At 28.6% G+C, this 16,593-nt stretch overlaps 1 protein-coding gene across 2 annotated transcripts; it reads left to right on the top strand.

The window, feature by feature from the left end:
* Nucleotides 1–3,740: 3,740 nt before the first annotated feature.
* Nucleotides 3,741–7,481, top strand: LOC149513296 (LRR receptor-like serine/threonine-protein kinase EFR). Of its 2 annotated transcripts, none has more exons than XM_089748256.1 (2): nt 3,741–6,580; nt 6,717–7,029. In XM_089748256.1, exons 1-2 carry the CDS (start codon nt 3,916–3,918, stop codon nt 6,755–6,757), a joined length of 2,706 nt encoding a protein of 901 aa, XP_089604382.1. In that variant the 5' UTR covers nt 3,741–3,915; the 3' UTR covers nt 6,758–7,029. The 2 variants fall into 2 exon arrangements, with proteins under 2 accessions (XP_089604382.1, XP_089604381.1); XM_089748255.1 differs by having other exon boundaries at nt 3,762–6,580; nt 6,892–7,481.
* Nucleotides 7,482–16,593: the final 9,112 nt, after the last annotated feature.

Below are 16,593 nucleotides of genomic sequence, written 5' to 3'. Positions count from 1 at the left end.
GTATGGTAGCAGCATCAGGGTTAAATTACGAAACTTGCTTTAAATTTTATACAAGGAATTAAGAATTGTGCCATACATTGAGTCTACTTTGAAACAAAATAAGCAGAATTGAATTTAGAGTCTCCTATGAATAAATATGTAATTTTTATTAGAAGGTATACATGCCATCTAACAGCAGCATATGATGTAGATTATAAAATTTGTTACAATTAATCTACAAGGAATTAAGATGTGAGTCATGTATGGTTAGAAAGCTTATCGAGTTTAGTTTCTAATACATTAAAAAAATCTTAATTCTGAGTTGGGTATCTTAAGATATGATCATTTTAGTGAAAATAGCACAAGTTGCTAAAATTAGTTAGTTGAGTTAATTTTTGAATAACTTAGTTGTTTTTAGTATAAATGGTCTCAAAAATAAAATTTTATTAAAAAACTTAGTTTATTTATTTTTATTTTTTAAAATTTTGTATGGAGTTCATTTAATATTTTTATTAAAAAACTTTTATCGGTGCTTTCCAAATTTCCTTTTTTAAAATTAGATATTTTTACAGAAAAAAAATACCAATGGAGATATTGACGTGACATTCGGATTCTTTTTCTTTTTTTTGGCTCTTCATTTTTTTTTCTTTTAAGTTTTTTTTTTTGTCTTAATCTATACATTAAATTTTGTAAAAAAGGAAGGTCAATGAAACTGTCCACATGATATTCCATTTGGCTTCCTTTTATTTATTTATTTTTGTTATTTCCTTTATTTTTTCTTTTCTATTTTTAATTAAATAAATTTTGTAAGAAATAAGCCAATAAAAGTAGAGATGATAAAATAATCTATATCTAATGGGTATCATTTCATCTTGATCCCATAGATGAAATTTTTAAAATTCAATATAAAATTGCATTTTTTTCTTTTTAGAAATAGGGATCGGATTGGAGAGAAGTTTATGATGTTACACCTCACTCGAGATATATATAAAATATATATTTTATTATTTATTTTAATTATATATATTATATTAATAAAATTATTGTTTAATATCTTTAATTTAATAATATATTATATTTATATATAATTAAAAAGTAATCTATATTAAAAAATTTTTATGAATATTATACAAAATTTAAATCATTTAAATAATTTTGAATTAATGCTAGTCCGATGCAAGTTATAAATTTATGTGTCATGTTGGATTAGCTATAAAACAAATAACTCGATACTAAGTCAAAATTGAAGTCAGATTGATTTATTTAAAAAATGGATTAGAGTCAAGATGAGCATAACATTCCCAAACCCAACTTGTTACCATCCTTAAATGAGTCTCTATGTAGCTCCCCCTTTTTTTTTTTTTTTTTCTGTTTTGCTTGCATCCTTTTTTTTTTCTTTGCTTTCCTTTCTTTTTGTTTTTAATTGTTTATTTTATTATTTTTTATCTATGTTTGAAAAGAATTAAAGTGTCAATGTAGGTGACACTTTCATTTGGCTTTTTTTTTCTTTTTTAACCCTGTCTCTTTTTTTGCCTTCCTTTTAATGAGATGAATTATGTAAGAAATGTAGTCAATGAAGGTTATGATGGTAAATAACATGTATTAAATGAGTTTCAACCTATTGATCTAATAGAGATAATTATTTTAAAATCAGACTCCGATAGGTGTAGGGTTGTTTTGCCTTTTTGAAAATCAAAATCAAATTAAAAATAGGTTTAAGATGCTCTGTTCGCCTCATCTTCGAGCATATATAAGAATAAATATTTTATTATTTATCTAATTTTATATTTATATATATGTATTATATTAATAAAATTATTATTTAATACCTTAATTTAATAAAATACTCTATTTATATATAATTAATATGTAATTTATATTTAAAAAAAATAATATTTTCATAAATGTTATACTATTGAATTTTTTTGGTCAAATCAAGTTGGATGCCAATTATGTATATATATATATATATAGGTAAGATGTAAAAAAATAATAACTTAATGTTGTGTGGGAGTCATAACAAGCATAAACTAACCCCTATCTCACCTGTTGCTATTCCTAAGTGGAGGTGTCAATGTGACAACCTTATTTGGCTCCCTTTCCAATTTTCTTTTTTTTGGGTTTTTTTTTTTTAAATCTTTTCTCCACAAGAAAATATATTTTAGCGGCGTATTTTCCATCGCTAAAATATATTATTAAAGAAATTTCATTGGTAATATTTTATCAAAAAAGTTGAAGCCGTTAAAAGTACTCTGTCGATAATGAAAAATCCCATCTGTAATAAGATAAGTTTTAGCAACAGAAAATTCTATTTTTACTAACTTTTTAGCGATGGAAATATTTTTACAATTATACTTTCAGGGATAGAAATTTTCATCGGTGATTTTAAATTTTCGTTGCTAAAACTATTTTCTTGGCAGTTTTTAAATTAAAGGGGATTTATCAACAGAAATTATGTCGGCAATTCTAAAATTTTGTCACTAATTTCTTTTTTTGTATTGGGATCGATCATACCCTAAAAGGATCGATCCTTTTCACATATATAATGCATTTTTTTTTGTCTAAAAAGTAAAATTAAAATAAAAAGGCATTTTTTTTTATGAAAAATGTGTTTAACGAAAAAAGTAATAAAATAAAATTCTTCAATTCATTGATAAAAAATAATCTTTTACAAAATTATTACAAACTTGATACATATCTTCTGTTAAAATATAATAAAAGAATAATCATTATAAATGTCAAAAGAAGCAACAATCTAAACAGACCAGCATTGCTCCTGGCATTAGTAGTTGCTTCTTCTTGCTTATCATTGAAAGTTATATGTCATCGTAAAAGATTGTATAGGTAGCAAACATTGTCGACGGAATTCTCTATCTTTATTGATTGAATTTTGTCATTAATTCCATCGATAAAAATAAATTTTATTTATTGAGATCCATCGGTAATCCATCATCGATCCATCGATAATGACTTTTTTTATCAACAAAAAATTTTTGTGGCTAGAAAATAATTTTCTTGTAGTGTTTTTGTTTTTAATTATCTATTTTAATTTTTTAAATGTTTATAAAGATAAATGTAAAAAAGTAAATACAAATTTGATTTGTTATATAAGTTATAATAATGAAATACATGCATTATTTATAAATTAATTGATAAATTTTCATTGTTTATAGTTTTTATTAAAACTTATATGAAATTATATTTATTGATTTATTAAATTCATCATAAATATTATTAATTGCAAATAAAAAAAAAATTTAAACCCTACTAAGGCGGATATATTGCTAATTGACCGCAACAGTTAGTACTGTAAAACTTGAGCATGGAAAAAGACAGGTTTTTCTTAAGTCAACAGAAGAAACAATAAAAGAGGAAAAAGGACGATGTTTCTTCGCAAGTGGATGTTTACGTGCTTTTTCAGCCAAGACCCCTCCCTATTGAGTGAAGACTACTTCTTGGTTTGATGCATTTTCCTTACAATTAGTATTCAAACTTTGAATAGTCTACTAGAGCATTTTAGTCGTGGGTTCCTTTATTAGGATTACTACATCTTTGGTTTTAATTGTTACGTTAAAATGTTAATCAATTGAATACTCATGTAAGTGAAAATATAATCCAATCATAAATAATTTATATAAAAATAATAATTTAATGTGATTTAATTCAACTCAAAATAATATTTATATATATATATATCTACTAATTATAAAAAAATATAAATATATTAAATCAAACACTCAATCTCACCGCTTAATCTCAAATATATAAGTCAATCAACCCAAAGAAATAAATTGAAGTATAAATTAAGATTTTACAAGAATCAGAGATCATTCTACATTCATTTTTGCGAGGCTTTTTTTTTTCCTCATCAAACCAGTTTTGTTGCCCATCTAAATAAGTTCCCTTCACTTCCAATCTCTTCATTTTCGTTTAGTAATGGATATGTCCTGGTTGAAAAACCAATGGATAATTCATGTTAAGTACTTTCTGCTTTGCGCTGTTCTATTCACCTTGCTCTCCAAATGTGCTTTGGCCTTGAGGAGTAACGAAACTGACCGACTAGCTTTGCTTGCTTTGAAGGACCGGCTTGTTGGTGGTTCCCCTGGAGCTTTAACTTCATGGAATGCTTCTCTTCATTTCTGTGAGTGGCAAGGTGTTCGATGTGGGCATCGTCACCAGAGAGTAATATCTTTGAATGTGAGTAGCTTGAAATTAGTTGGCTCCATATCTCCTTCGATCGGAAACTTGACTTTCCTTAGAGCAGTTATCTTTTCTTATAATAGGTTGCAAGGAAGTATCCCCAGGGAACTTGGTCATTTGAGGCGGCTTAGTTTTCTAGGTCTAAGGGATAATAATCTCCAAGGCATAATCCCTTTAGAGCTTTCAAATTGCTCAAATCTCCAAGTGATTAATTTACGTGGGAATAAACTTACAGGAGAAATTCCTTTCTTCTTGGGGAATATGAAGAATCTCATTGAGCTTTATCTTCCTTCCAATAATTTAATTGGGGGTATTCCATCTTCTTTGGGAAATCTTTCATCCTTGTCTGTCCTCTTTCTTGCAAATAATAATTTAGAGGGAACTATACCTAATGCTCTGGGCAGATTATCTAACTTGAAACGGCTTTATATTGGTGCAAATAACCTGTCCGGTTCAATTCTTCCAATTTATAATCTTTCCTCCACGAGAGTTTTTGATGCACATCAAAACAAATTATCTGGGAGGCTTCCACCCGAAATAGGCCTTTTTTTTCCTAATCTTATAGCACTATTGATCGGAACTAACCAGTTCACTGGAACAATTCCAAGGTCAATATCCAATATCTCTAGCTTACAAGGATTCGACATTCCCTTAAATGGTATCAGTGGATCAGTTCCTGATAATATGGGAAACCTTAAGAATCTTCTGGTGTTTAACGCTCCTGCTAACGACCTTGGAAGTGGGAAAGCGGGAGACCTTGACTTTCTCTCTTCTTTAAGCAACTGCAGCAGATTGGAACATTTGGGTATAGAGTTCAATAGATTCTGTGGGGTGATTCCAAACTCTATAGCTAATTTATCAACCTCGCTCAGAATTCTTACTTTGGGAGGGAATCAGATCGCTGGAAGTATTCCTGAAGGAATTGGCAATCTCGTCAACCTCAACAGGATGGATATGAGGGAAAACTTTCTTGTTGGAGAAATTCCTATTTCCATTGGAAATCTTCAAAATCTTGAAGGATTGAATCTCATTTCGAATCACTTAACTGGTAAAATACCATCCTCCATTGGCAATCTCTCCAGACTAACAGAGCTTTATTTATCCAATAACAAATTTGAAGGAGCAATTCCTTTATCACTCAGGGATTGCAAAAATATGCAAAAGTTATACCTTTCCTACAATAAACTCAATGGGAGTATACCAAGTCAACTATTTGGTGCTTTTGAAAGTTTGGCTTATCTTACTTTCGCTCACAACTCTTTCACTGGCCTCCTCCCATCAGATTTGAGTAATTTGAAGAACCTTGTAGAATTATACGTTGATAATAACAATTTCTTTGGTGAAATTCCCAAGAATCTTGGTGAGAGTTCAGAACTAACAATCCTCTTCATGGAGAAAAACTCATTCCAAGGTAACATTCCTCAATCTTTTGCCTCCTTGAGATCTCTTGAATACTTAGATCTCTCCAATAACATTTTGTCTGGCACCATTCCACCTGAACTTGAAAAACTTCCATTTTTAGTGAGTCTAAACATTTCTTTCAACCACCTAGAGGGTGAAGTGCCAAAAGGAGGGGTTTTTAAAAATGTTAGTGGATTTTCCTTTTCCGGAAATGAAAAACTCTGTGGGGGGATTCCAGAAATAGAGCTTCCAAAGTGCTTCGGAAAGGTTTTGTCAACCAAAGTCATTATTGCTATGATCTTCAGCATTCTACTTGGCTCTATTTTGGCTGTGCTTCTCGTTTATCTTTCTTGGAGAAGGAAGTGTGGAAATGCACTTACCCACGTAGCTTTGCTCGATGATGGCTTCCTGCGTCTATCCTACAAGGAGCTTCTGCAAGCCACCCAAGGTTTCGCTTCTTCAAACTTGGTTGGCAGTGGAAGTTTTGGCTCTGTATATAAAGGAGTTCTTCATCAACAAGAAAGGCCTGTTGCAGTGAAGGTATTTAACCTTCAAAACCGTGGGACTGCAAGGAGTTTCATGGCAGAATGTAAGGCTTTAAGAAAAGTTCGACATCGAAATCTTCTCAAGATTATAACTTCTTGCTCAAGCATTGATTACCAGGGCAATGATTTCAAGGCTTTAGTTTTTGAATTCATGCCTAATGGAAGTTTAGAAAGCTGGTTATATGAGCAACATGAGTCGAGGTATTTGAACCTTGCTCAAAGGTTTGACATTGCTGTAGAAGTGGCCAATGCTATCGATTACCTTCATCATGATTGTGAGACGCCGGTTGTTCATTGTGACCTAAAGCCTACTAATGTCCTTCTTGATGATGACATGGTCGCACACGTCGGTGATTTTGGATTGGCTAAGCTTCTGTCCAGCGACATAAGCAATCTGGGTACTGATCAAACTAGTTCCTCAATGATCAACGGGACAATTGGTTATGTTCCCCCAGGTGAAATTTCATGTTTCTTTTCTGTTGTTTTAGTTAAATGAATTGCCTTAGTAGAACATCATGTAGAATCATAGTCTTGATAACAAGCCTGTCATATTTATAGCATTCACTAGCAAATTCATTCTTTAAGTTGCAGACGAATCAATGTGCAAATACAGAGGATACTCTGTCTCTTAAGCTGGAAAAGTCGTTTAAAAAAATCGCCAACTATCTTTGTGCTGGCCTGTGTCAGGTTTCGACTCTTAGTCAGGATTGAAAACACATGTTTGGTATTAAAAGAGTCTTGAGTTTATAACAAAGTATTATTGCAGAATATGGCGTGGGAGGGGCAGTCTCTCCAGAAGGTGATATTTACAGCTATGGGATATTGCTCTTGGAGATGATAACAGGAAGGAGACCAACAGATGATTTCTTTCATGATGGCTTAAGCCTTCATAATTTCTGTAAAAAGGCACTACCAGAAGGGTTGAAGGAGATTCTTGATTTTCGCCTGCTTGAAGAAATTGATCAATACAGGCAGAGACTAAGAAGTGAACCAAACTTGGAAGAACAGATATTGGAGTGCTTGGTTTCTTTCTCTAAAGTTGGAGTTGCGTGCTCTGCAGAAGTACCTGGTGATAGAATGAGCATAAAAGATGCTATCATAGAACTACATGCAACTAAGGCAAGGTTGCTTCGGACAGGGGTTTATACAGGGGACAGAGGATAGGCGCAGAGGCAACAACTGCTGAATTGGAATAAAGTTGTACTCATATTACATCGACTATGTTTTGTTTTCAGTAATTGATATATTTCATCATAGTTTTGCAGTTCTTCAAAGTACTTAAACGATTATTGTATGCAGAGACATTGAGAGATTTGGCTTTAGAAAATGAAATATATATTTGTGGTTGTGTGAAAATGTCAATTTGTCTTCCTTAGCAAAAATTTTTCCCTCTTTCACTATACACTCACCGAAAATGTCGTCTTAATGCCATTTGTTCTCATGAGAAATAATTAAAAGGATATGCAGAGGACCTTGAACTAAAGTCACATGCATGCCCTCTCTTAGACTGCAATAAACAAGGAAGTCTTCTCCCTCTTTAGTCATCATTGTACCAATATAAACTTGGACTACAACTCTATTCACCTTTCTTACTTGATCTTCCTGGAGCAACTGTCAGTTTCAAATTTTCATATAATAACATCTTAGCAGCCAACATCATTGTTGGATTCTCGTTTTAATGACCAAAATTCAAATCGTGATAGCTTTAATTAAAAAAAAAATTTATCCTAGAACTAACATTTACCTTTATAGAAACTTGTCTCTCTCCGAATCGGCAATAAAATACATCGTTTTGGTCCTCGTCGAAAGCTCAAAAGCGTACTGCTTCTTCAGAATATCTTCGGCTCCCCTAACAGTTAAAAAGGTAGCAACAGGTCTCACGCCGCGTGGACAAGAAGCGCGTGTGATAGACGATTCCTTGAACCAGAATAATTTCCCTTACTTCAAGACGAACCAGCGGCGACGCCAGGTTTTTACGTACTCGCCCTGTTTTGTCAACCAGCTGGTCCGTTTCGGGCTCGACCAAAATTCGACGCCGTCATAATTGTTCGGTTTTACCGTTAACCATTGCGGCCCGCCATAGCTTGGATTTCAATGCCGTATGAATCGGGGAATTGAGACAGAGAGACAGGGTTTCGCTTTTTGCAACTGTGTCCTTTTGTTGATTTATTTTCTTTTTATTTTATTTTAATTGCATTTGATATTATTTTTTATTTTTGGCTTAAATATAAAAAGTCTAAAATTAAATTAAATAATAATAAAAGTTACTATTATTTTATTATAATTCTTTAACATTTATTTTAATTCTATTAAACATTTAAATATTCATTTTTCATCCAATTAAATTTTTAACTAAACAAATGTTCATTGTTAATAAATATTTAAAAATTAAAATTAAAATTAAAATTTTGTTTTAAATAAGATGTTATTATCTATAACAATGGATTAAAATAAAAATTTATATTAAGAGATAAAATATTATTTTAAATATTATATATTGTTGAAAAAATTATTGAATTCATTTTTAAACGAGACAAGAGAAAGTCTGTTTCAAATTTTTTATAAAAAATTGTTTAATTTTTGCTTAAGGGGATGCAAACTATCTAGCAGTAGCATTAGGAATGAATTACAAAAATTTTCTTAAATTTTATATAAAAAATTACAAATTAAACCATATATATTTGAAAAACTTATTGAATCTATTTTCCAACTAAACAAATGAAACTAAATTCTGAGCCTCATATGAATAAATGTTTAATTTTTACTAGAAAGTATACATGCCATTTTTCAACAAATTTTGATGTGGATTGCACAAATTATTATAATTAATCCACAATGAGTTACATGATGAGCCATATATGGTTAAAAAATTTATCGAGTCTAGTTTTTAATGTACTAAAAAGATCTTAATTCTGAATATATATATTGAGAAATGATCATTTTAATAAAAAGAGCTAATGCTACCAATATTAATTAATTGAGTTAATTCTTGTATAATTTAATTATCTTTGTAATAATAATCTCTAAAAAGGGTTGATTTGTTTTTGATATGTTGAAATGACTATCAATAGACTGTTAATTATTTTGGAGAAAAAAGTTAAGTGGTGAAATCGATAGTAAGTAGAATTTGATACATTTTGCATGTTTTCAAATATATATATATATATATATTTCTAAATGAGTGAATATTTTATTAAAAAAAGTTTTCTATTGCTTTAAAATTTTACTTTAAAATAATATAACTGTATTGTGTCTCGATTTCGCAACGTGACATATATATACATAGCAATAGCATATGTAAAATTCAATGCATCATTAAGATTCTAAGTGTATTTGTTGTTAAATTTTGTATCATTTTGTTTTTTTTACTAATTACTTTGTAATATGCCAATTAAATATTAGCTGTATTCATGTTCGCAACACTCTTGGAGTTTACGAGTTCAAAAGGACTTAAGCACCAGAACTGTTTATTAATCTAGGTTTGGCGATTTACTTCGGATCTATTAGAGACTAGGGAGATTTTTCTGATGGCTTGATTAAAGTATGATTTATACAATTGATAACATGAAGAACTTTAAGGTTCTCGATTTGACCACGACTTGGATAGTTGGAAATGTCACATTCATAAATAGATGGTCACAATTTAAAGCTAGAATTTAGTACTATAAAATTTTAGTATGAGCAATAATGTAGTTTCCCTTATGGTGTCATGCAATTCTTCTCCCAGTTGTGGAGCCAACATGTCCTTCAGCAAAGACAAGTTTTCCTTGACTACCGTTTTAGCCACGATTCTTTTAAGTCAAGAGCAGAAAACAAAAGAAGAAAAGGACAACGTTTCATCACAAGTGCATGTGGGAGTGGATTTTTATCCAAGACCCGACCCTTTTGAGTGAAGAGAGGGTCATGGTTTTGTGTCCTTTTCCTTACTATTAATTAGAGCATTTTAGTCATGGGTTAACTTTCAATGGGAATGTCTATACTTTTTTCATGAATTTTCCTACTGCTTTTCTATCGAAGACCCGACCCTTTTGAGTGAGGAGAGGGTCATAGTTTTATGTCCTTTTCCTTACTATTAATATACGAACTCTGAAAAGTAGTTTACTAAAGCATTTTAGTCATAGGTTCACTTTCAATGGGAATGTCTATGCTTTTATCGTCAACTTTCCTATTTAAGTTCTAGTTTGATTTTGTTCTGCTATACCAAAACAGATTCTAATTTGATAAATTTTTATTGATTATGTAAATTTAATTTCCAAAACTCTGTCTAATGAATATGTTTGGTGAAAATTTTCTGTCCATAGATTGAAAACAACTAATAAGTAGTTGCGTCTCAATACTTTGATTTTAATTACGTAAAGAACTTGGTTTCTCGATTTCACATTGGATAATGTCTGTCACGTTCATATATGGATCAAAGCTAGTCACAGTTCAATATATTAATTTTAGTCGAAGTGTCACATGGCATTCAATGAATTTTTTATTTTTTTAATATTTAATAAATATTTTTATTTTTTTAAAATTTTGTATGGAGTTCGTTTAATATTTTCGGTGCTTTCCAATTTTCCTTTTTTTAAAGTAGATATTTTTATAAGAAAAAGATACCAATGAGATGTTGATGTAACATTAGGATTTTGTTTTCGGCTTTTTTTTTTTTTTTTTTTAGTTTTAGTTTTTTAATTTATTCATTAAATTTTGTATGAAAGGAAGGTCAATAAAACTATCCACGCATTTGACTTCTTTTTTTTTTTTGTTTTTTAATTAAAAAAATTTGTTAGTAATAAGCCAATAGAAGTAAGGATGATAAAACAATCTATATCTAATAGATATCACTTCGTGTTGATCCCATAGATATATTTTTTAAAAATTTGAGATCAAATCAAAATTTTTTTTTTTTTTAAATAGGGGTCAGGTTGGAGATAGGTTTATGATGTCACGTCACATTTAATGTATATATAAAATATATATTTTATTATTTATTTTAAATATATATATGTATTATATTAATAAAATTATTATTTAAAATCTTAATTTAATAAAAATATTTTATTTTTATACATAATTAAAAAGTAATCTATATTAAAATTTTTTATGAATATTATACTAAATTTAAATCATTTAATTAATTTTGAATTAATACTGATCGGATGCAAGTTATAAATTTATGTGTCATGTTGGATTAGTTATTAAAAATAATAATTCGATGTTAGGTCAGAATCCGAGTCATATTGATTTATTTAAAAAATGGATTAGAGTCGAGATGAGCATAAATATTATCGAACCTAACCCGTTACTGTCACATCCCGAGACCAAGATACAACACGATCATATTACCTTGAAGTAAAACTCAAAAATAATAAAAAGCTTTTTTTCTTAACTATTTTAAAATTCTTCAATAAAATAATCTGTCAAGTAAAATTTATAACTTTAATCTAACGTATGATACATCTCTAAATATATCCAAATACAAATTATATCAAATACAAAACCGTTTAATAAGATCTCATTAGCCAACATTATCTCCGATGACTAAGTAATCTTTTTCATTTTGATCTTCTACCTTCTTACAAGACTAACTAAACTTATCATTTACTCATCTATAAGGAAAGTAAAAAAGGAAAATGAGCAAACTACAACTTAGCAAATATAAGCTTACACACTTTATCGAATCAAGTATCGTTTTTATTTATACATATAAATTATTCAAATATCATAATCAAACCAAATCATGGATCAATATTTAAAAATCATCATAAGTCATCATTATCATTCGTTTACCATTAGCTACGGTTACTGCTATAACCCGTAACATTGATCGTATTAACAGTTTCATCTTCATGATCATACTAACTATTATAACGCGCTAGCCATGGTCTTACTATAACCCGTTAGTAGAGCCATATGATCATGTCTATACTAACTACTATTACCCATTAGCCAGAGCTGTAAAACTAGTTCTAGTATCGATGATCCCACTTTTTAGGGATGTAAAAACGTAGCTATCATAAAATCATTATTTAAGTATAAATCTTTTTTCTCATTTCGTTCATAAGTATGAACCATCATTTACATAGCTAAACACGAAAATAATCATATACTTTATCTTATTTTCATATATCGAAAATAAAAAGAATAAAACATTGACTCATTTAGAAACATACATATATATAAGTTCGAAAACAAGCAAAATGTGTGAGATTCTACTCACCTCCTTTTGATTCCACCACTTAGTTTTTCCTCCAAAATAATTAATGACCTATTCAAGATCATTTCAATATAACTGAAATTAAGCAATCCATTTTGAGATCATTAATACTAAAAATAACTAAGTTATTCAAGACTTAACTCAACTAACTAATTTTGGCAGCCTACACTACTTTCACTAAAATGTCCATATCTCAATATATACAATTCGAAATTAAGATCTTTTTAGTGTGTTAGAAACTAAACTTGATAATCTTTCTAACGATATATAGGCAACCTCATAATTCCTTGGAGATTAATTATAATAAATTTTGATATCCACATCATATATTGTTGCCAGATAGCACGTATACCTTCTAATACAAATTACATATTTATTCATAAGAGACTCCAAATTCAACTATGCTTCTTTCGTTAAAAGACTCAATAACCTTTTCAAACATGTATGGTTCAATTCTTAATTCCTTATATAAAATTTAAGACAATTTTTGTAATTCAACCTTGATGATGTTGCTTTACAGCCTGCATATCCTTAAATAAAAATTAGACAACTCTTTATAAAAAACTCGAATTCAACTTATGTTTATTTCATTAGAAAGTAAATTTAACATGCTTTCCAATGATATATAATAGTCATAGCAATATTTAATCCCTTGATATAAAATATTATTTTAATCCACTATTGTAGATGACAGCATCTTATTTAAAATAAAATTTCTCCTTTAACCTTTAAAAATCCAAATCCCCATTTTCAGTCTTTAAAATCCACTCAATAATCATCATTAAATCTTAATAATATAAAGTAAATAAAATCTAATAATTTACCTAAATCGATCATGAAGATTAATGAAAGATTTTATAATTTTTCTTGAATTTTCTCTTAGAACTTCAACTCCAAATAATAGCAATCAACATGGTATATTTTTTAAATAAAAAGATAGCATATACTCACCTTAAGAGATTAACTCAATTGTAGCCTCTGATTTCAAGTCTCCAACTTAATTTTTTATGTTCTCTAACCATAAAGAAGATAAGGATGAACTACTATCATTTTCTTTCTGCTTCACGATAATAGGTTTTCTTTCATATAATACCTCAGTCTTTTTTTTTTACTAATTAATCTCCTAATAAACTAATTGGCTTTGGTATTAGTCTAGCCCAATTATCATTTGGGTCGGGGTATTACATTCTCCCCTATTTATAAAAAGTTTCATCCTCGAAAATTGATTTACATCTATATCTTATTCCTTCATTTCTAAAATCACTTTTTTTGTCGTATGATTGTTTCATTAAACTTTTATAAAGGTAACAATTCCGTCTCAAAACTTGTTCTTTTCAGTCAACCACTAGAATAAAATAGTTTTGATATATTAAAACTTATATCATCTTGAATTTTTAAATTCTCATATCCAACCACACAACTTGGATCAAAAACATAGTCTCTCAACATAGATTTGTAACACATTATACATTAGATATCTGAGGTGGCAAAACTCTTTATATTGAATTTTTTTCACTTTACCGAAAACTTCAAATGTCTTTATATAATGCAAACTTAACTTTTCTTGCTTTATAATCCTTGTAACACTTTTAATGATAATACATTTGAGTACAAATGATTAACCACTTGAAGGTACAATTTTTATCTCCAAATTTTGGTATAATTTTTTTGCTTACTTTAAACCATTGCTTAATCAACCAAAATTTATCAACCATTTTGTTCCATAAATTCAAGAAATAAAAGTTTTTCTTCTTTGTCCTTATCGCAATAAGTCTAAGGCTTAAATCTACTTCAATACAAAACCTTAAAATGAATCATTGAATATTTGTCTTATGACTATCGTTATAAAAAATTTCTTTTCAAGTCATGACATAAGCACTTATTAGAAGAATGTCAATCAATGATAAAGCCTTAAGAAATAAAGAGAACACAAAATATTCTTACCCAAAATCCATTAGTCCTTATTTATTAAACATTAATCACTTTCTCAACTAACAATAGCATAAAAATTTATAACTTAAGTCAAATTAGGCTTCTACTACGCACTCTAATATTTTCTTCCAATAAAATTCTAACAAATTAACTTTCATAACAAGAAAAATATATGTCCAAAAATTTTCATGTAATTTGCTTTACGTCGAGCATTTAAAACCATATACAACCTTAAAGTTGAATAACAGTATCAACAAATCCTTTAGTCACAAAAAAAAAAAAATGGCATAATACTTTAATTTTTTTCTTTTCTTTTTTATCGACAATATGAAAATTTCTATCAATTAACCGTTAAAATACATATGAAATCAATGCACTAAATCATATCCATAAATTTACACTATGTAAATTCAAACATAAAGCACTAGTTATCCAAGTTTTCTCCAATTTCGAATATTATTCTTTCTAATTTAATAGACCAATTATCATATAACAATTGATTCTTCATATTCCCCACAAACATCATAATGTCTCAAATTTTCTTTTTAGTCAAATATATTGCTATCATCTCCAAGTCAAAATCAAGACTTATGCATCATAATCCATAAGAAAAATTCTTTTATAAAGTTTGAATTAATAAGAACTTCAAATACATGAATTCGCACTAAAAGTATAGTTATGAACAATAGTCAAATGCATCACATTATTTTAGAAATTTTCTCAATTTTTTTTAAAGTCGAATACATGCTCAGAAATCACCAAGTACACAAAATAATCACTAATTATTAATACTTGATCATAAAATCTTTTGTGCTTGTAAGATTTCAAACAATCATTCTGAACTAAAACATATAAATTTTTCTATAAATCGATTACTTCTTTAAAATCAACTTCTTTACTAAATCATTTAGATGACCGCAATTTTAATTTTTATCGACAAATCACACACCTTATACCACAATAGTCAATGTTCTTAATAAATATAAAATTTGAAGGAATCTAATATCATGCTTCAATTACAAATTATAATCGCAAATTAATCACTTTAGCCATTAAAAAAAATCAGTACATCCCCAATAGGAATTTAATGATCAAACTTCAAATTAACTATACAAATATCCAACTCGCATGATCAAGCTTTAAATACTTTTTCAATAAAAATGTAGAACCAAATTAAGCGATCCTTTTTTACGTATATTAAATTATTTACCACAATTATCATATTTCAGACTAAATCCATCAAGACAAATTATCAAACATTATAATCCATAAATAATTACTTTAAAATTTCCAAACATCATTTCACTCAAACTCCAATATTCTATACTTTTAATTCCAACAATGTACATTCATATTTCAATCTTAATTCATGATTAAGGATTCACTTAACACACATTAAGTAATTTCAAAATTTCATTAAGTCAAAGGTCTTTTCTCAAACCCATAAGATCTTCAATGATCAAATCGTTTTCTTAAATAATCCTTTAACTCAAAAAATATGTCTCATTATAAGTTGCATCGAAAATCTCTTCAACTTATAAAATTGCACTATATTAAAGTAATTACACTTTCTCTTAATTACAAGATCCAAAAGTAATATGTAAATATCAACCAAAATAATTATACTAAGAATTCATTAAATCATTGATTCCTCAAAATTTATTGAAACTTTAATACTTCAAAAATTATCGAATCATTTACTTATACTCACCACTATAGTATATGGATCAAAGTTATGTTCTTGAAAAATCATCACATTATCCAAAGGTCATCATCTAAATTCTTAAAAATCTTCACATAATATATAGATCATAACTATGCTCATAGAATATCTTTTTCAATCCAAGGATCATTAGCTACATTCTTTGAAGATTACTGTTAATCCAATTATTGTAATTTAACCTCTTAGAAAATCTCCAAAGATCATAACTTAAGTTCTTAGAAAATCTCCAAAATCATAATATAAGCTCTTAAACATCCCACATAATTTAAAGATCATAATCTGAACTCTAAAAAAAAAATCTCCAAGAATCATAACTTAAGCTTTTAAAGAAAATTTCATCATAGTCTAACTTTTAAAAATTCTCCAAAGATCACAACTTAAATTATGATATCATTTTATGTCACGCTTCGAGACCAGGACGGAATACAGTCATATTACCTTGAAGTAAAACCCAAAAGTAATACGGAGCTTTTTTTCTTAACCATTCTAAAATTCTTCAATAAAATAATCTGCTAAGTAAAATTCATATTTTTAATCCAACTTATGATACATCTCTAAATATATCCAAATACAAACTATACAAAATACAAAACCATTTTTATAAGATCTCA

This window comes from Durio zibethinus, chromosome 19, assembly GCF_047325235.1.
Source record: "Durio zibethinus cultivar Kanyao isolate XHJ-2024 chromosome 19, ASM4732523v1, whole genome shotgun sequence".
NCBI lineage: Eukaryota > Viridiplantae > Streptophyta > Magnoliopsida > Malvales > Malvaceae > Durio > Durio zibethinus.
The sequence above is the reverse complement of the archived record's forward strand: the minus strand, read 5'-3'. Positions and strand labels throughout refer to the sequence as shown.